The sequence below is a fragment of the Grammomys surdaster genome, unplaced genomic scaffold (genome assembly GCF_004785775.1).
Source record: "Grammomys surdaster isolate TR1022 unplaced genomic scaffold, NIH_TR_1.0 253, whole genome shotgun sequence".
NCBI classification, from domain to species: domain Eukaryota; kingdom Metazoa; phylum Chordata; class Mammalia; order Rodentia; family Muridae; genus Grammomys; species Grammomys surdaster.
In genome coordinates, this window is record NW_021604694.1 from 146,910 (window position 1) to 166,435 (window position 19,526).

General features: G+C 52.7%; 3 protein-coding genes across 7 annotated transcripts; 2 read left to right on the top strand and 1 right to left on the bottom strand.

Annotated features, from left to right (window-relative positions):
* The first annotated feature begins 3,301 nt into the window (after positions 1-3,301).
* On the top strand, positions 3,302-8,417 carry Doc2a (double C2 domain alpha). 5 transcript variants are annotated; one of them, XM_028775183.1, is made up of 11 exons: positions 3,302-3,781; positions 4,169-4,610; positions 4,968-5,047; positions 5,229-5,303; positions 5,415-5,524; positions 6,640-6,766; positions 6,845-6,904; positions 6,987-7,150; positions 7,240-7,321; positions 7,413-7,509; positions 7,595-8,417. In XM_028775183.1, the coding sequence occupies exons 2-11, from the start codon at positions 4,340-4,342 to the stop codon at positions 7,738-7,740; spliced, it is 1,212 nt and encodes a 403-aa protein (XP_028631016.1). In that variant the 5' UTR covers positions 3,302-3,781; positions 4,169-4,339; the 3' UTR covers positions 7,741-8,417. The 5 variants fall into 5 exon arrangements, with proteins under 5 accessions (XP_028631016.1, XP_028631018.1, XP_028631017.1 ...); XM_028775185.1 differs by having other exon boundaries at positions 3,466-3,781; positions 4,261-4,610; XM_028775184.1 differs by having other exon boundaries at positions 3,466-3,511.
* Positions 7,287-16,513, bottom strand: Ino80e (INO80 complex subunit E). Its single transcript, XM_028775188.1, has 7 exons — positions 16,278-16,513; positions 16,049-16,119; positions 15,770-15,822; positions 13,593-13,671; positions 13,395-13,506; positions 12,945-13,061; positions 7,287-8,704 (listed from the first exon to the last, which is right to left on the bottom strand). Exons 1-7 carry the CDS (start codon positions 16,356-16,358, stop codon positions 8,483-8,485), a joined length of 735 nt encoding a protein of 244 aa, XP_028631021.1. The 5' UTR covers positions 16,359-16,513; the 3' UTR covers positions 7,287-8,482.
* A 10-nt stretch (positions 16,514-16,523) lies between these two features.
* On the top strand, positions 16,524-19,526 carry Hirip3 (HIRA interacting protein 3). The gene is made up of 7 exons (XM_028775182.1): positions 16,524-17,060; positions 17,142-17,262; positions 17,363-17,471; positions 17,719-18,650; positions 18,720-18,888; positions 18,968-19,066; positions 19,138-19,526. Exons 1-7 carry the CDS (start codon positions 16,996-16,998, stop codon positions 19,299-19,301), a joined length of 1,659 nt encoding a protein of 552 aa, XP_028631015.1. The 5' UTR covers positions 16,524-16,995; the 3' UTR covers positions 19,302-19,526.

Here is a 19,526-nt window from a genome sequence, read left to right on the forward strand (position 1 = left end):
GTCTGGTTAAACCATGCGGATTCCTATCTCCTAAGGCCCAGCCTCAACCATTAGCAAGAACCAGTCAAAGCCAGTGTACTACAGGAAAGGCTCCTGTGGGAGAGCCAGGCCAGCCCGTCTACCTGGTCTCCCATTTCCTTTTCTCCAGGTTTTAAGCCACACTGGCTCCTGACTACTCTATATTCTAGGTTCTCATCAAGTGATTAATTTTTCTGAGAGAGGGTTGTGTTAAGTGGCCCAGGCTGTCTTCAAGCTTGGAATCCTGCCTTCACTTCCTGAGTGCCAGGACCCCATTCCTAAGGCTTACTCGAGGTCTCCACAGTCTCCTAGAGGCTCCCACACTTTGCCCAAGCCACTCCTGCTACACTCGGGATCCATTAATGCCTCATCTTGGAAATGCCAGTTGACACACTTCCTGTAAGAAGGAAGCCCTGAGGCTCCCAGCTCTGGGCCATCCTTTACCCATCTCGATTGCTGGAATGAATCATCTGTGTGTCTGTCTATCTCACTACAAGGCTATGAGGCTGGAGCTTGTTGCATAGAAGGTATCCAAGAAATGATGGGGTAATGGGACATAGGTTTGCTGGACACAGAGCTTTTCCCACTGTGAACTGGTAAGGCTCATCACCATCTGCCGTGTCTTTGGGTTCCTGCCTTTGGGGGAGGCTTTGCAAGGCATGCTGGGATGAATCCAAGATGTCTACAATGAGAAGACAGCAGTGGCAGATTCACTGATCACACAGCCCCTTTCCTTTGACCCCTGTGTCCAAGCCAACAGCACCTTTGCTCTGTAGTGCTGGCTGGTCTGGAACGCACTATGTAGACCATGGCCTGTAATTCGTGGACACACTTTGTCTGCCTATGCCTCCCAAGTTCTGGGATTGCAGGCATGGGCCAGCAGGCTTGGCTTCTTCCTTCCTTAACCTAGAGAGCTATGAAGCACACATGCTTTGTCTACACAAGGCCCTGAGTCTGGTCTTACACACAAAGACAAATGTAAAACTTTTCAATATTTATTGATTTGTGTAAGTGTGTGCCATGTGCCATGTCCCACGTGTAGAGGTCAGAAGACAACTTGTAGGAATTTGCTCCTTCCTTCTACCATGTAAGGTAGAAGGTCCTAGAAGCAAACTCAGGTTTGTGTGGCGAGTGGCATTACCAACTGAGTCGCCTCACACCCTCAAATGTTTGTGATTTTAATGTGCTCTTGGAAGGGGTGATATGCACATAGCACAATTCAGAAGCATGCGGATGGCCCACACCTTCATTCCCAGTGCCTGGGGTCAGAGGCACACAGATCTCTGAAGCTCGCCTGGTCTACACAGTAAGTTCCAGGCCAGCCAGCGTTACATAGTAAGGCCCTGTCTCAAAGAAAAAAAAAAAAACATACAGAAAGTTGTATGTTGGAGGCCAAATCTTTCCTCTGCTTGCCCTTCCCTGCTCCACAGCAACCTCACTCTTTAGCGGTCACCATAGTTACCATTTTCTTGTGCAGTCTTCTGGAAATAATATATGCACAAATAAACATGTGTAAGGTCTTCCCCTCCTTCAAATGGTAGCATTTTCACATGCTGCTATGCACTCCGCATCTCAGTTTAAGTGAAAGAGAGATTATGAAGGCAATTTTGTATGTGCGTGCATGCATGTGTGTGTGGATGTGTGCATATCAGAAGCCTCATTTTTCATGGCTGCATACTATTTTGATATAGGAAATTATGTCATAGCTGATTTAACCAGTTTTTCATGCATGGGTATTTCATTTGTTTTTTTGTTTTTTTTTTTTTTGTTTGTTTGTTTGCTTTTTAAGAAGTTGTAGGTAAGTCAGATGGTGATGGTACACGGCTTTAATACCAGGACTCGGGAGGCAGAGACAGGTGGATCTGAGTTCGAGGTTAGTCTAGTCTTAAAACAGAGTGAGTTCCAGAACAACCAGGGCTACACTGAGAAAACCTATCTCAAAAAAAAAAAAAAGTTGTAGGTAAGACTCTTGAACTATTATTTTGTATGTTGCTGGGTATATGGAAAAGGTATGTCGATAGGATAAAGTCAGAGAGCTGGAGTTTCAAAGAGCATGTGGATTTGTGATCTTGGCATCCAGTGTCAGACTGGTTGCAACAGAAGTGCCATTAATTTATTTAATTAGTATGTTAAGAGTTCTGAGACTTCAATTTTATCCATTTCATAGGTGATTGGTTATTGTGTTATATAATATGACTTTATATTATTCTTTTCAAAAAGTTTTAAAATATAAACATATAAAATTGACATGTAACAACTACCAAGTTATCTTTTTTATTTGGTGCTAGGGATCAAACTGCACGCTAAGCACACACTGTAGTAGTGGTGCAGGCCTTGACAATGTTCAAGTGTGTGGTTAGTCAGTGTTAAGCATAGTCACATGGTGGGCAGAAGAATTTCTCTGTTGAGTCCCAATATTTAGCGAGGCTGACTTAGTGTCAGGCCCAGTCTGAGGCACTCTGGACTCAGAGATGAATCAGCCCCTGTTCTGTGCCCCAACTGCTCGGCTGTAAACAGGCAGATAAAACTGTCATCAGAGCTTAGTCTAAGGGTTCTGGCTATGGGAATATAGAGGGATATGAGAGGTTGTGTGTTTGTGTGTGTGTATGTGTGCACACACACACACTCCAGAAGACTGCTAGGATCAGGTGACTTATAATGACCCAGGAAGGCAGTTCTCAGGAGCAGAGGATCCTAGAGGTGGAGGCAGGCTCTAAAACTGAAGGGTAAGTGTTACATTACCTGCCAGCCGTGGGCAGGGCATTCCTGGCTTGAAGGGCCTCTCTGAGGATTTGGTCTTTCCAAAGGTAAGTTCAGGACACAAGAAAATTGAAGGTTAGGGTTGAAGCCATCCGTAGCACAGTCTGTAATTCCAGTGAGGCAAGAGATTCAGGAGTTCAAGCCCAGCCCAAGCTGCCCATCTGGCTAATGCCCATTAAGATATTAAACACACACATACACAAAACAAAAAACAAGACAGAGGGCTAGTGGTGAGAGGCAGGATGCAGCTCATGGTGACTGCAGGTTCAAGAGACAGAACTGGAGATGGCAGAGGGTGGCGGCAGATGTGGGTCTGGTAAAGAGACCCAGGTCCGAGGGCTAGGTTGAATCACAAGATGGAAGGAGGGATGGGAAAGCCAGTCTCCTTCCAAATGTGGTTCCCCAGAGCAGCAGGACCAGGTCTCTCCTCTTTCGCCAGCGGGTCCCTAGGTCACTGCGGATCTCTAAGCCACACCCACGGACACCCAGGGGTAGGACAGCTGCCCTTTCCTTTCCCCTCTGGTGCTTTCTGGGATGGGGGTGTGAGTGAAAACCAGCGTCACTATGGCAACCAGGCCGGGTGGTCGGGCCCTGGAGCCCTGGGAGCCAGCGAAGGCGAGAGGCGGGGCAGCGGGAGGCGCCAGGGCTGCGCGGCGGGGCGGGGGCCTGGGTCTCCCGGGAGGAGCTGGGGAACACCGGGCGCCTCTCGCGGAGGTGCACGCCAAGTTCTCGGGTGAGTGTGCACGCCTGTGAGCTGGCCCAAGGCGCACCGGCGGGTGTGAGCGCGAGCACACGTGTCGAGTGTGCACTCGCGTGGGTTCTGGGGCCCGTGCCTGGCCCTCTGAGCCCCGCGCCCCTCCCGGCCGCCCGCAGCAGCTCCCGCCACTCCCGCCCCGCGCCGCTTCTCGCTCGGTCCTCGCCAGCCGCGCCGCAGTCGCCGCCGCCGCCCAGCCTGCGCCCACGGGCCGCCCGTGCCGGGCACCTGTTGGAGGCTCAGGGACAGGTGCGGGGGCTGGACCGGCCAGGGGAGCGCGGGTGAGGATGAGGGTGAGAGGTAGAGAAAACGAGGCGGGGGCTGGGGGTGTCCCTACCTTGGGAGGGCGGATGACCCAGGTTAGAGACTAGGCAGGCAGGCAGGCAGGCAGAAGCTTGGGCTGAGTGAAGAGACGCCTAGAGGGGTGGGTGACACCCTGGGCAGCCCCGTGCCTGATGCAGAAGATGGCTAGAGCTTCAGAGCAGCAAAGTAGGGAAGCTGTGGGATCCCTAGAGGACTTGAGGTGATGGGGACAGAGGGAGAGCCCGGGATGAGAGGAAAGCCCTGGAAAGGTGACAGAGGGACAATGTGCAGGTAGTGGGCAGGGTTAAGGGGGAGTCCCGACCTGTCTGCCAGGACTGATCTGGCAACCCAGCCAGGCCCTTGTGAAGCCAGGCCTCCCGCCTGCCCACTAGCTAGCGCAGCTTATCCTCTCCCTCGACACCCAGGAAGGGAGGGCAGTGAGGTTCCTACAGACCCCAGCCGGCCACTCCAGCTCAACACCCGTCTCCCAGCCAGAGGTGCTGCATGAGGGGCCGCAGGGGCGATCGCATGACCATCAACATCCAGGAGCACATGGCCATCAACGTGTGCCCTGGACCCATCAGGCCCATCCGCCAGATCTCCGACTACTTCCCTCGCAGGGGGCCAGGACCAGAGGGTGGCGGTGGCGGCAGGGGCTGCGGGGAAGCCCCAGCTCATCTGGCCCCTCTGGCTCTGGCCCCCCCTGCGGCTCTCCTTGGGGCCACTACACCGGACGATGGAGCTGAGGTAGACAGCTACGACTCGGATGATACCAGTGAGTCTGGGGGCTCAGCGAGCTTGTGGGAGGGAGCAGCCTCCTGAATGTGTGTGTGTGCATGGAGGATGGGGAGGAGGGAGGGCAGTCCCGCCACCACAGCTGCAGTCTGGGTGCAGATTACAGCTTCAGCAAGGCTCAATATTCAATATTTCTGCTGAGACACTCCACCACCCACACAGACAGTTGCGGTCGAGCCAGGGACCTAGACGCAGGCATGCACATGGCTGCTGAGCCTCCTGCACATACACTGACAGGCCGGCAGGGATATGGACACATTCATTTAGCCACCAGGTCTCACACCTTGACCTGGACCAAAGACTCACACTACCTTCTCTGCTCTCCCTTTTTCTGCAGCTGCCTTGGGCACGCTGGAATTTGACCTTCTCTATGATCAGGCTTCCTGCATGCTGCACTGTAGAATCCTCAGGGCCAAGGTGTGTATCCCTCCTTCCTAGGCTGCCACCCTGGGGTGGAGGTTCCATCTTCCCCCAATCAGAACGTACTCCTTCCTGTTCCTTTTGCATCCCTGGAACTGTATTCTGTGAGGATCTAGTCCTGCAGGAGGAGGGAGAAAGGCTTGGGAATCTAAAATCCCCTTTGCATCCTGTCCTCCAGGGCCTCAAACCCATGGATTTCAATGGCCTGGCTGACCCCTACGTAAAGCTGCACCTCCTGCCAGGAGCCTGCAAGGTATGTCTCCTTCCAGGATTAGCTTGGTCTATGGGTCCCTTCCCACCTCCACCTTAAACCTTTGGGGCCCACAGGGTCTGTGAATTAGAAGCCTTTGTCCCCATGCCCCAGGCCAATAAGCTAAAAACCAAGACACAGAGGAACACACTGAACCCTGTGTGGAACGAGGAACTGACGTACAGTGGAATCACAGATGACGACATCACCCACAAGGTTCTCAGGTGAGGGCTTTTCCTTCAGGCAGCACCTCTGGGAAAGCTGTCATTGGAATCTTAGTTTGGCCCCTCTCCTTATGTCCCATCAAGCCTGTCTTGTTGACACGCCACAATAACCAGCGGCTCCCCAGAGCCCTCAGCAGAAGGTTCAAATGTTCTAGCAGGGCTTCTAGCAGAGGCCTAGGTTTGGTATCTGATGGCCTTCAGTTGTGCCTACATGCTCTTGGCTTCCTGCAAACTTCAATCTTTGATCTGAGGCTCAGCCCCAGATGTGCCTCTTCTGGACAGGTTTCTTTGCTCTCCTCGGGCTGTCCACCCTATTCCATATCTATGATCTGAGGGGAAGCCTTCCGGGTCAGAGAACTTGCCATCATGTTAGGTGCGAGAAGTACCCCTAAAGGGGAACATGGCAACTAAGACCAGGTCAAGAGAAACTTCTTCCTTTACTCTTGGGTAATAGGGAGAGTCAAAAGTAGAAGCAGAAAACTTGGCCTCACAGTAGACAATGAACCCTTGAGGTCACAGAGGCAGTATTTTGTTTTGACCAGGTCTGCCCAGGCTAGCCTTGAACCTAGTGCTTAGGATCACAATGCCACCATACCCGGTTTTTAGGGAGCATTTCTTTGCTTTAACCCTCATGACAGCTTTAGGGCACTTGGGTAACTTGCACAAGGTCACACAGGTAATGAGCAGGGCTGGGATTTCAACATACCTTCATACCGTAACCACTCATTGTCTCAACCCATACTGTATCTGGGCCAGGCTGGCCTTGCTCAAAAGTGAAAAGAACAGGGCACCCAAGTCAATCAGGAGTCCTTGGCTGGTTACTACCACTGTGTCTGTTGCCATACCCACCCATCCGCACCTGTGGGATTCAGCTGGCACTTGTCCTCAGGTGGGAAATGGAGCAGTTCTAGCTGTGAGGACATCCTGTGCAGCTGGGTAATTCTTGATAAGATACTGGACAGCCCTGGGCATATCCAATTGCCCTTCTCAAGCTCCCACCCATTTTACAGATGAGGTGAACTTAGGGCAGAGCTGGGACTGGTCTGAGGACCTGTTTCTCCCTCCGGAGTGGGGCTCAGACACCCAAGGGCCCTGACCCTGCAGTTCCCCGCCAGGATCTCTGTCTGTGATGAGGACAAGCTGAGCCACAATGAATTTATTGGGGAGATCCGAGTGCCCCTCCGCCGCCTCAAGCCTTCACAGAAGAAGCATTTTAACATCTGTCTTGAGCGCCAGGTCCCGGTCCGTGTGGGGCTAACAGGTATGGGGGAGGGGATCTGGAAAGGCCAGCTTGCTAGAACCTATTCTTTGCCCCTTCAGCTTCCTTCACCTTCTTCAATGTCTGCGGCACTGAGGGGCATATCCTGTTACCTGAAGGAGGTGAGGCACATGATGCTGAGAACCCTGTCTGGGTGGGAGGTGGGGAACACTGTAGACTGACCTCTGCCTCCTTCTCTGGCAGCTAGAGCAGGCAGAGCAGGGACCTGGGCTGCTGGAAGAGCGTGGGCGCATCCTGCTGAGCCTCAGCTACAGCTCGCGGCGGCATGGGCTGCTGGTGGGCATTGTCCGCTGTGCTCACCTGGCTGCAATGGATGTTAACGGATACTCTGACCCTTATGTGAAGACGTGAGCCCTTGCCCAAACCTGACCCCAGCCTAACTGCTCTGGGGCCTAGCCTGTCCCTAACTAACTTCATGCTCCCCTCTGTCCTCTAGGTACTTGAGACCAGATGTAGATAAGAAATCCAAGCATAAAACATGTGTAAAGAAGAAGACGCTAAACCCGGAGTTTAATGAGGTAAAAATGGCAGGGAGCAGATAAAGATGGGCTGGGGACAGTGATGTGGTTGGAAGGCCTCACAGAAAGCACCGTCTGCCTCTGTTCTCAGGAATTCTTCTATGAGATGGAACTCTCCACTCTGGCCACTAAGACCCTGGAAGTCACAGTCTGGGACTATGACATTGGCAAATCCAATGACTTCATAGGTGAGTGGAGGAGCCCACCAGGTGCAGTGAAGGAAGTGGAGGAGAGCTGGCACTAACAGGTTGGCTTGCCCTGCCTGTTCTTCAGGTGGTGTGTCTCTGGGGCCAGGAGCCCGGGGAGAGGCCCAGAAACACTGGAGTGACTGTCTACACCAGCCAGACACAGCCCTGGAGCGCTGGCACACCCTGACCAGCGAGCTGCCCCCAGCAGCAGGGACTTTTCCTGTGGCCTGAGGGGACAGCAGCTGCCCAGCACAGGCCCTCTGGGGCCGGGTCCAGTACCCAACCTTCGCACGAGTGTGTTGCACGTTTACATGGGGTGGGATGCCCCTGCCCCACACTACCTGTCTTATTTTTGTGAGTCTCTGTGACCGTGGGTCTGTCTTCTTGTGAGGGACTGTTGAGAGCTATATTCACATATGCAAACTTTCTCCTGCCTGACTTGCTATTACCTGCAAATATGCAACCACCCCATGCACAGGGCCATGTGGGAGTCTCCTGCCAGTGCCCCACCCCATCCTGCAGCTCCTCTCTTGGCCTCTCCAAGCTGCCTGGTCCCCTACCCCACAGGGAGGGATCAGATTAGGGGAGATTAGAGGAGGACATTTCCAAGTAGAGGAAAGGACAAGGAAACAAAGAGCCAACTCTTTAATGTAGAGCCTTCATCAAAATGTCCCAGCCCTGTGCAGCTGCTCTTCTAAAGGGGCGGCCACCATAGGTCTCTACCTCCCTAAGGTGTAGCAGACCCTTTTGGCCACTTATTTAAATAACTGTTCCCTGGATGGGGTTGGGATGTAAGGGCAAGGCCCCTGCCACCTTCCTCGGGGACATTTGTGCATGTTTACGCCTTTTCTGATTGTGTCAGTGGCCGAAGCATGGCAACTGGGCATCAATAAACATCTCTTGAGGAAGTTGGCTCGAGTGTGCTGGCACAGGAGGAGCGCTGTGTGGGGTGCCTGGCAGGGAGCACTGGTGGCTACTCTGGAATGTCGATCACCAGGTCGTCATCTCCATCCAGGGCATCATCCCCGCTGCCTGCATCGCTGAACATTTGCTGAGGGACGGTGCTCAGGATTGTATGTGGAGGCATCTTGGGAGGAGGCAGGGGGGTCAGGGCTGCCCCAACACTGGTACCAGAACCCCTGGCAGGGAAAGCCAGCGGCCCACCCACAGGGCAGTCAGGGGGTCCCACGGCCATCTGCAGCAGAGGGAGAAACATAAAGAGGTCTAGTCAGATGCATCGGCACTAGAAGCTGCACAGTGCCCACTGAAAGGCAGCTCAAGGTGTGTGTGTGGGGCCCACCGTAGCCCCTCAGTCTCAAGCCATGAAGTGCCTGGGGTGAGGGGCAGTGATGGAGGCATGATGGGGATGGGGTGAGAGGAGTCTGACAGGGAGCCTGGCAGAAAAGCTGGGCACTCTGGTTGCTCTGTGCCAGCAGTTACAGCCAGATTCAGGACTAGTGCCTTCCTCCTGCCTCTGGGCACCACCTGCCACCACTGGTCGGCTCTCCCTCCTCCTCCTGTGGGATTCACTGGTTTATGGTAGGCATCAAAGGCTACCTAAGCCAGAAGCCTAAGCAGTAGCTTTGCTCCCCAGTTTCTATGACAGTGTGGATGAGCCCTCCTTGGGACCCCAGCAGCCACCAGCCTGGGCCAGGACCTTCTCTCAGCTCACCTGGTCTAGGTACCAGCCTCCTAACTGGACTCCCTGCCTTCAGCCTCTCCCAGATCCAGCTCCTCCTCCACACTGCGGCCAGAGTGATCACTCTAGAACACAAACCTGAGCATGTCACTCCTCTGCCTGAGGGCCTTGGCCTTGGCTGCCCTCAGGATGGGCAGTGAAGTGGGCCTAACAGTCTGGCTCCATCCCATCTGTCAAAGTCACGCCTTGTCCTCTGAGTTTGAAAGGACTCTGCTTGCCCCACCCTGCCAGGTCCTTACACATCCTCCCTGAAGAGAACTCCCTGGATGCTTGTGACAGCTCATGTGCCAAGGGCACAAACTGAACACCTAATAAGGCCTAGGTGACGTCTATCAATAATCTCGACTTTATAGACCATCCTAGAAGAGAGGCGGGGCCATATGTCAGAGGAAGGAACTGGTGTGGAAATAGAAGTTAAATGAACAGGATGCCGGTCCTTACCGCACAGCACCCAAGGTGCCCATGTGACTGGGGTAACAAGCAACATGGATGTGTGGTCTCTACAATGACCTCCCGACACTGCCACACTTGACCTGTGGCCTGCTCTCTGCCTCTCAAGGACCCCTCCCTTACCTCTGCTTGTGGAGTGATCTGAGGGGGCTAGAGTAGGCAAGGTCTCAGAAAACATAGATGGCAGACAGCAGGGCCAGCTCTGCAAAGAACCAGGACCCCTGTGGAGGTCTGAATGAGAAGGCCCCCCCCCATCGGGTCTTGTTTGAATGCTTGGTCCCTAGCTGCTGAGACTGTAAGAAGTAAGTAGCTGGCCTTGCTGGAGGAGGTGTGTCACTGGAGGTGAGGTTGGACTTTTCGAAAGCTCTCAGTCTTCTCAGCTAGCTTAGATGTGCTCCGTCTCTCCCCTCTGCCCTCCCCAGACTCATGGATTCTAGTCCTCTAAAACCACAAGTCCCAAATAAACACTATAGGCTGCCCTGGTCACGGTGTTACAGCGATGGAAACGTAATCCAGACAGCCCCGAGTGCACGGAGAGCTGGACGCAGACACATGACTAAAGAGGACTGCTCCAGGGGACGGGGCCTCTAGGGCTCCCCTCTGCATCACCGCCGCCCTGCTCCCCAGGACTTCCTCAGCATGACCAAGAGCAGCCAGTGTGGCTCCACAGGGCTGCCAAGGCGCAGGCATCGGCTAGGCTAGGTTCTCGTCCTTCACTCATTTTAGCCTCTCATGGGCTCCATGACAGAGTCCAGTGACATGCCCAAGGTCACATGTGAGTATGTGACAGAGCTGGGTTCAAATCCAGCTAAGGCCAATGCTCCAGCACTCTTGCCATCTCCTCTATCTTCCACCTAGAAACGTCTGGTTCTCAGCTCTTCAGTGGCCTCGCTTACCTCTCAGTGTCCTTCAGCCCCGCCGCACCTTCCCCCATCACGTTCCTCCCCCAACCCCTCATCTGGGACTATCCTATCTTACTGACTCTGTGCTCCATTAGCCCTTCCCTGATTCTCCATGCCCGGAAGCAAAAGCAGTTGAGCCTAGCCTTTCCCTACGGACCCAGCTTCAGCATCCAAACGTCCGAAGCTCTTCCTGCCCTAGGATGCTGTGCCCTGTTTCCTTTCCCCACTGTCCTTCATGTGCTCAGGAAAGGCCAGGATGCATTACTGTCCCAATTGTTTCCCAGTGCTAGGGATCAAACTCAGGGCTTTGAAACTGTCAGGCAAGAACCACTACTGAGCCACATGCCAAGTTCTAAGAAGTCATACTTAATCCTTAGGAACTAGAGGCACAGGCAGTTGTGAGCCGCTTTACGGGGGGTTCTCAACTTCGGTCCCTTGGAAGAACAGCAAACAATCTTAACCACTCAGTCTTCTTTCTAATCCCAAGAATTCATTCATTCATCCTTTCTTTTTCTCTCCCTCCCTCCCTCCCAATTTCCTCTTTCTGAGACACAGATGTAGCCCTGGCTGGCCTAGAACTTGCTATGTAGACCAGGATAGCATCAGACTTATAGTCACCTGCCTCTGCCCTCCACGTGTTGGGATTAAAGGTGTACACAGCATGCCACGCAGAATCCACACTTAGCCACTGATACCCTGATTCTGCTCGTGGTGCCGGAGCACCAGGAGCGACTAGTCCGGTCCCTACTCCCCCTTGGCTTCCAGCTGACGGCACTGCTGTCAGCTCCCTGTATCTTAGGCTTGCCTCTCATCACTCCCGAGCTCTAGTTCAGCCTTTCCCCTTTCCACTCATACAGCCCGACGGAGCCCCAGCTCACTCGGGCCACTGTCTAGCTAGCATTTCTAGATGCCCCTCGACAGGTCCAAGGCCGATTTTCATCTCCTTTCTAGAATCTGCTTCTTCCATAATCCTCATCTCAGGAAAGCTGCCTGTCTGCATCTTCACTCTCAGGTAAGAGCCCTGGAATCCTGGGATCCCTTCTCTCTCTCATAGTCAAAGTAGGTCTCTCAAGAAACCCTGCAGACCTTCTCTGACATGGATCCATGGTGCACTCTTCAAGGTTCTTGTAATCACTTCCTTTTCGTCATCTGACTGTAGCCAGGCCTGTCTCCATAGAGCTATGCTGTCCATGTGTCTAAAACTGCAAGCTGACCTAGACCTTGCCTGCTCCCCCTGCCCCAGCCGCTCTCACTCCATTCCCATACCAGCCTGCTCTCTGCTCTCCCTAGGCCCCATGTGCTTGCATCCTTGGCACTCATCGGCTCTACCCCCTTTTTTTGCTTGTTTGTTTTGAGACACATCTTGACTATGCAGCCCTAGCTGGCCTGGAACTCGCTCTGTAGACCAGGCTGGCCTTGAACTCCTAAGTGTTCACTTACTTCTGCCTCCATGGTGCTGGGACTGAGGACGTGAGCTACCACACACCTGGCTTCCTCGTCATTCAACATGTCCACCTGACTGGAACCTTTCCCAGGCTCCTCAGGGCTTGCTTCCTGGCTGCAGTCAACAGCACCCTAGATCATCTTCCTTAAAGTCCCACCCATTCTGCCCCTTTTCTCCACTGGGGCCAACCTCTCTTACTTATCTTCTGCCAGTTTTGCCAGAACAGGAGCTCTCTACAGGGGTTTGTCTCGATGTTTGTTACAACAGCTGCGGCACTCCAGACAGACCTTTGACACAGGAGGTGCTCCGTGAACACTTGTTGATTTTCCTGGTTTGACCACTTTGAGTCTAGGACACTTGCTCAGAGTCCCGCTGTTCTGAACTGTGGGAGCCTTGACTAGACTCTAACACCACAATCCTGACCAGCCCCAGCTCCAGGGCTGCATACAGTACTCATGACTGGTACAGAAATGCTTCCCTCTTACCATGCTGCAGGTCCTGGTCACACAGCCAGGCTGAGGCAGGACCTCAAGCATCCTGACTTGGGAGTCCTCCAAGACTAACTGTGCCACTGGCAGCACAGTTCTCTGCTCTGCCCTTCAGTGCTGAGCCTTGGGCTGAGACTAAGCATCTCAAATTAACCTTTCAAAATTCCTGGACATTGGGCAGGGGTGTAGACCAGTTGGTATGCCTAGCATGCACTAAATCCCAACTCTCAACACTACATAAACCAGGTGTGGTGGCACACGCCTGTAATCCTAGCATCAGAAAGTGGAGGCAGGAGAACCAGGAGTTCAAGGTCATCCTCCTAGCTAACGCTACAAGAGACCCTTTCTCAAGCAAAAACACTGGGTTCCTGTACATGCCCCCTAGGGTTAAGCCTCCTTTAGATCCAAGTCCTGCCTGTGTGGCCCCTCCCTATAGTCCCACATCAGGGTACCTTGAGTTTCCGGGGTAGGCGGGGCCGTTTCTCCAGCTTGGGCCTCAGGGGGCTGGGCTCAGGCAGCTGCAGGGCCAGGTAGTCAGAAGGGAATGGGGGGTAAGGGGGAGAAGCCAGCTGCAGGTGGGAGCAGGAAGATGGAGATGGGAAATGGAGGAGGTGAAGGGAGGAAATGTACACAGGAGAATGGAAAACAAAAGACATGCTGATGAGTGTGGCTCCCAGGCTCCTGAGAACAGAAGGAAGGGACAGCAGCAGGACTGTGTCCTGGGTCTGCCCCTAGTCCTACACAGGCAAGAGTAGGCAGCCCTGACTCACACCCGCCAGAGGTTACTTGTTGGCCACACATAGACACACTCTGAGTTGGTAAGACACACCCTTGCCCACACGACACCCACAGTATTCCCAAGCACAGTAGCACACCACCTCCTAGCCTCGATCCCAACTCACCGAGCTCAGGTATGGGGAGGGGGCCCCACAAGTCTGCAGGGGAAATCCTGTTGAAGGAGGCAAGGAGAGGCTGGATGGGGACGGGGCACCTCCCATCGGGGGGCTTCTCTTCCTGGAGAAGGATAGGGACAAGAGTTAGAGACAGCTGGAAAGCCCAGATGCCCCACCCCTGCCCTGAAGATTCTGGTTCCTGCTTACCTCTTAGGGGCTGGTGTGTCAGACAACTTGGGCGTCCCCTCTGTCTCACTGTTATCTGAAGAGGCAGTGGCATCTGAATCTGTGGAGAGGGCAGGTCAGTGGAGTTGTTGACTTTCCCAATCTACCCCAAAGGTCTGTAACCTCAACACTACAGAAAGGTGCTGGGGAAGGTGACTACCCAGTTGGCACATGTGCGAGCATGTGGTTCTGGGGAGTCCTTCAGCTCTCATACCTACTTCTCACAGCACTCTTCCTTCCCAGGTGAGCTCGGAGGGTGCCTATAGAGTCTGAACTCAGGTCTGTGATTCTTTGACCGTCACAGCCCACTCTTTCATGAGCCTCTAAGTAACCCTTAGCTTCTGTTCCACTTCCCTTATCCAGGGACCCATTAAAACACCCCTCAACACTATTAAAGCTTCCTCTGCTCCACATCCCAACTGCCACCAGCTCAGACCACCAACATGTTAAAATGACCTACTCAGCCATTTTGGCACTTACTGTTCAACTCAATAGTATCTCTGGCCACATGCTTTAGCATCTACCTTAACAAAATACTAAGGATGTGATCCAGGGCCTCTGGCGCTCTGGTTATTGCTTGCTCAGTGTTCTTCCTAGAAGGCTTGCTATTCACTTAGCAATCACAAAGATAACTATATGCTATCTTCGACCTAGATCCATCCTTCCTTCCTTCCTTCTTTCCTTTTTCTTTTTTGGTTTTTCGAGACAGGGTTTCTCTGTATAGCCTTGGCTGTCCTGGAATTCACTCTGTAGACCAGGCTGGCCTCGAACTCAGAAATCCGCCTACCTCTGTCTCCCAAGTGCAGGGATTAAAGGCGTGTGCCACCACTGCCCAGGGATCCTTTCTTTATATCTGAAACACTCTCAATGTATGTGTATTCCTGGGTGGACTTGAACTCAGAGAGATCTTCCTCCTCTTCTTTCCCGACATTTGTGTTTATGTGTTTGTGTATGAGTATATGGACGTGTGGAAAGTTCATGCACAAGCATGAGGGAGTCAGAAGAAGGCATTCAATCCCTTGGAATAGTGATGTGGTTCTGAGCTGCCATATAGGTGCTGGGAACACTTTGCTGTTGTTGAAGATGGCCCTCTGTAATCCTGTTGGCTTGGCATTCAGTATGTAGACGAGGCTAGCTTTTAAACTGGTGGTTCTCATGCCTCAGCCTCCTAACTGTTATATTTGAGACATGTTTCACCATGCCTAACTGGTTCTCATTTATTTAATTTTGTTTTTTTTTTTTGAGACAGGGTCTTACTCTGTAGCTCAAGCTGACTTGGAACTTAGAGCTATCCTCCTGTTTCAGCTTCCTAATGCTAGGACAACAGATATAAGGCATCATGCCCAGGTGGCTTTTGCATTTGTAGCTTTTCATTTTTACTTAGAGACAGGGCATTATGTAGCTGTAGTTGGCCTTGAACTTCTGGCCCTCCTGCCTCTGCCTCTCAAGAAGGGCTGGGATTAAAGGCCTGTTCCACCATGCTTGGCTTCATATCCCACCCACCTTTCTTTGAAACATAGTTTCATTTAGCTAGGTTGAAACTCATATTTAAATTTTTAAAAACTGACATTTACTTCTTTGTGTGCATATGGGCACACACACACACACGTAGAGGTCAGAGTACGATTTAAGAGACCCATTGTCTCCTACAGTGTAAGTCCTGGGGACTGAATTCAGGCAGCCAACGCAAGTCAGGTTCAGCAACCAGTGTCTGTGCCCCGCAACCAGCCATCTCAAAAGAAACTAGGTGTGGGCTGGTGAGATGGCACAATAGCTAAGAGCACTGGCTTCTCTTCCAGAGGACCTGGGTTCAATCCCTGGTACTCACTTCTCTGCTCACAAGCATCTGTAACTCATTCCAGGAGATCCAATGCCCTCTCCTGGCCTCCACAGGGACTGTGTGTACACGGCAGGCAGGCAAAGCACCCATGCACATAAAAATAAATATCTTAAAAAACAAAAAAGGTGCCGGGCGGTGGTGGCGCACACCTTTAATCCCTGCACTTGGGAGGCAGAGGCAGGCAGATTTCTGAGTTCAAGGCCAGCCTGGTCTACAGAGTGAGTTCCAGGACAGCCAGGGCTACACAGAGAAACCCTGTCTCGAAAAACCAAAGGAAAACAAAAAGTGTCTTCCTAAAGATGTTCACGACTTTGCTCACCGGAAGAGTCCTCATCCACATCTTCATACTGCAGAAGTCGGTCTAGAAGGAAACTGAGAGAAGCGGGAGGAAGAATGATTAGTCCCATTATGATGATGTTCTTAAGCTCTACCTAGTTCCTCCTAGAAGACCTACTGGTTCCTCCTAAAAGTGCATGCATTTGGGGTCCTACCACTGGATCTTCCTAAAACTGCATGCATTTGGGGTCCTATTCCAGGATGGAGTGAGAACGAGGATTCCTAAGAGTAACATTGCCCTCGTGTCCACAACATGCCTTACCTCTTGTCTCGGGAAACCTTCAGCAATTTCCTTTGCGCCTTTCTGAGCTCCTCCTGAAAGCACTCGTGTTCCTGTAGCGGACAGGGCGGGTGCTGAGCCAAGAGCAATCCGTAGAAGACCCAGAATCCGGAGACATCTCTCCCTACTCACCCCCTTTACCATAGGGGTAAACTGAGGTCCTCTCAGAGCTAGGCCTCACACTCCACAACCGCCCCACACCGGCACTCACGTAAATGAGGAACTTGAGCTTCCGCTTCAGATTCCTGTATTTCTTTTTGTAGTCCACTTCGCCGTCCGCTGGTCCGTTCATGACCCGCTTGGGAGAAGCGTCCCAGAGCAGAGTCCCGCTACCCAAGTCCTGCCGGCCTCTCACACCTCCACTTCCGGAGACTATGCAACACCGTATGAAACGAACTACAACTCCCAGCGTACTCCGCGCGCAGGGAGCGTAATCACACCACCCGCCCTCCGGGGAAAGACCTGAAAGGAACGCAGCTTCCGATGGCTTCGCGGTGAGCTGAGGTCACAGAGGAGCTGGACACTGGAGGGCGCAATTATTGATTCTAAACTGATATAAAGATTTGGACCCAAAAGAATATAACCAAAAAGAAATTCGATGAATTGGTGAGAATACCCTTTCCCCTATACGGCAGCATGAAGAACTGATTACGTTATACTTAAGAGATGCCAGCGCCGAACCGGCTTCTAACGAAAATTTTAATACATAATTTTAACAAAGAGTAGAAACTTCCCTTAAGACCCACCACCAACTGCTCGGGAAAAAGCAAGATCTGGCAAAGTTTTCCGTCCCAGTGCTCCACATCGGAGGCTCAACGGTCCCTTTTCTCACGAAGCCGCGGCGCTGCGCGTGCGCAAACTACTGTCAAACGCACGGAAAGTGGCCCGGAAGAAAAAAGGCGGGAGCCACCAATCCCTAGTGGCGCAAAATGGCGCCGGGAGATGAGATGCTGGAATTCACTCGCAGCTTCTTTCGAACTTGCCCCGACCTCAGGTACAGAGAGTCTGGGTATTAGAGTCTGGGTTGTAAAAGGCAGGGGCTGGACTGGGACTGTCTTGACACATGTCTCTGTAGCACGGTTACGCACTCCATCGTGCGACAGAAATTTTTGATTCACGTGGGTCGGGATCATCTTGAACCTGAGGAGAAGCAGGCGTTGAAGCGGCTGGTGGAGGAGGAGCTGCTGAAGATGCAGGTGTGGGCCTAACCCTGGGCCAGTTGAGACAGGGTTTGTTGCTGAGGGATTGGGGCAGTACTCAGTCTTGGTTCGGTTTGCCCTCATGCTGCACCCACAGGCGGATGTTGGTACCAGGGAAGGAAAGCCAGACTTTATCAAAGTGAAGAGGTCTCCTGCGCCCTGCAGTGACTCAGAGAGGAAAAGGTTCCGCTTCAATTCAGAGTCAGGTTAGTGCCTTCTCCCCTGTATCTGTCTGTGACTACAGCGTCCTTGGTTTATTCGAAAGGCAAGGTGTATGTTTTAATTAATTGCAAGGCAGTAAGGGGTTGGGGGCAGTGAGTCAGAAACCAGGTGGAGCCACATCTGTGGTGCTTCTTGCTGTCCTTCACTCTCAATCAGAGTGGATCTAGAAGCATCCTATTCTAAAATGGAAGGGAAAGAGGAACCCACCCCAGCCCTGTTCCCGTATTCCAGAATCCAGCTCTGTACCATCCAGCCCAGACTGCTCAAGACCCCCAACAAAGAACAGCACAACCAAGAAGGCATGTCCAAGAAGAGCCTTAAAGAAAGCAGTTGAGAGCACAGATGAAGACCAGCAAACAGATCTGGGTGCCAAGGTGGGATCGGAGGAGAGCAGCGAGGAGCAAGCAAAGGGCCCTGTCAGGTCAGGTGAGGTCTGGAAGGCAGAGGACACTGAGGAAGATGATGACAGGAGAAAAGAACAGAAGGGCGGGGCTAGAAACCAAGCTGGGGCCAGGAACAAGCAAGCACCACACAAAGCAGATAGGAAGCAGGCTAGGGAAGAGAGCGGAAGCAGTGAGGAAGAGGCTGTGCAGAGTAGAGCAAAGGTGGAGGGAACCGCAGGTGCTAAAGACCAGGAGGAAAGTGAAGACAGCGAAAAGGAGATCCTAGCCCAGAAGAAAGAGCATAGGGAGCCCAGATCCAGGAGCAACAAAGCAGGGAGGACAGCCAGGGAGACAAAGAGCTCTAAGCAGAAAAACAGGGCTGGGAGGCCGACCAGAGGCTTGGGAGACAGCGAGGCAGAGAAGGAAGGAGGGGCAGTAAGTAGTGGGGACAGCAGTGGGGAGGGAGAAGATCACTCAGTGAAGAGAAAGAGCAAGGATAGGACCCAGACTGAGAGCGGGAGAAGGCAGAGCACAAGCAGCGAGGATGATGATGGTAACAGCACGCAGGTGCAGGCAGCCGCTCAAGGCAAGACAAAGACAGGCAGCCCAGGCAGCAGTAATAGTGACAGTGGCTCAGAGAGGGAAGTGAGTGACTCCCAGATAGGACAGAACACCAGAGAGGAGAGGAAGAGCCGTTCTTCCAAGAAGAGCTCCAAGAACAGCAAGGCACGAAGTTCCTCGTCTTCATCAGATGCAAGTCCGGAACCCACAGGTCAGAAGGTGAGAGGACATACCAGGTGGGTGGGCTCCATTAGGGAAAAGGGCCTTCAGCTGCAAATTCCTTATTAGGCTGGCTCCCGTCGCTGTGGAGAGGACCACCCAGCTGTGGTTAGACTAAAGCGATATATTCGTGCTTGTGGTGCCCACCGAAACTACAAGAAGCTGCTGGGTTCCTGCGGCTCCCACAAGGAGCGCCTGAGTGTCCTCAGGGCTGAGCTGGAAGCACTGGGCATGAAGGGTGAGAAGGGATGTGCCTGAGAACTGCAGGAGGGCCTGAGCACTGGGGAGGAGGGCCTCACACACTGCTTCTGCTCCAGGTAACCCTTCCTTGGAGAAGTGTCGGGCTCTGAAGCAGCAGCGGGAAGAAGCAGCTGAAGTGGCTTCCTTGGATGTTGCCAACATCATCAGCAGTACAGGTAAACAATTTCCTCTTCAGGGAAGGAAGAGCCTGGGGTCAGGTAACTAATTTTCTCTCCCCACCTCCCAGGCCGATCACGAAGACGAAATGCCTGGAACCCTTCAGGAGAAGGAATCTCCCCAGGAGAGCTTTATCACCGAACCTTGGACTCAGAAGAGGAGCGGCCACGTCAAGGACCTCCAGACTGGTCCCATATGCGTGGTATCATCAGCAGTGATGGGGACAGTAGCTGAGCTTCATGTCCAAGATGGACCTTGCCCTGTTATACAAGAGCCTATTCGGTGGAAGCAACTTTCAAAGACAGACTATAGCGGCAGCATCCAAGTTACTGGCACACTACTCAGTCTCATGTTCTCTAAGATGGTTTTGGGGTTCATGTGCAAGCAGCCTCTCAAGGCATTTGAGGGGTTTGTTTTCAAAGACTCAATAAAAGAATGTTTGTAATTACTTCATCCAAA

Excerpts from the sequence above, each read along its gene's own strand:
- Doc2a (XM_028775183.1), top strand. The coding sequence starts at position 4,340 with ATGAGGGGCCGCAGGGGCGATCGCATGACCATCAACATCCAGGAGCAC. Across the intron at positions 5,048-5,228 it reads GTAGAATCCTCAGGGCCAAG|GGCCTCAAACCCATGGATTT; the intron begins GTGTGTATCCCT and ends CCTGTCCTCCAG. Across the intron at positions 7,322-7,412 it reads TAAACCCGGAGTTTAATGAG|GAATTCTTCTATGAGATGGA; the intron begins GTAAAAATGGCA and ends CTCTGTTCTCAG.
- Ino80e (XM_028775188.1), bottom strand. The coding sequence starts at position 16,358 with ATGAACGGACCAGCGGACGGCGAAGTGGACTACAAAAAGAAATACAGG. Across the intron at positions 13,507-13,592 it reads GACACACCAGCCCCTAAGAG|GAAGAGAAGCCCCCCGATGG; the intron begins GTAAGCAGGAAC and ends ATCCTTCTCCAG. Across the intron at positions 13,062-13,394 it reads CCTCCCCATACCTGAGCTCG|CTGGCTTCTCCCCCTTACCC; the intron begins GTGAGTTGGGAT and ends TCCCACCTGCAG.
- Hirip3 (XM_028775182.1), top strand. The coding sequence starts at position 16,996 with ATGGCGCCGGGAGATGAGATGCTGGAATTCACTCGCAGCTTCTTTCGA. Across the intron at positions 17,061-17,141 it reads CGAACTTGCCCCGACCTCAG|CACGGTTACGCACTCCATCG; the intron begins GTACAGAGAGTC and ends ATGTCTCTGTAG. Across the intron at positions 19,067-19,137 it reads CAACATCATCAGCAGTACAG|GCCGATCACGAAGACGAAAT; the intron begins GTAAACAATTTC and ends CCCACCTCCCAG.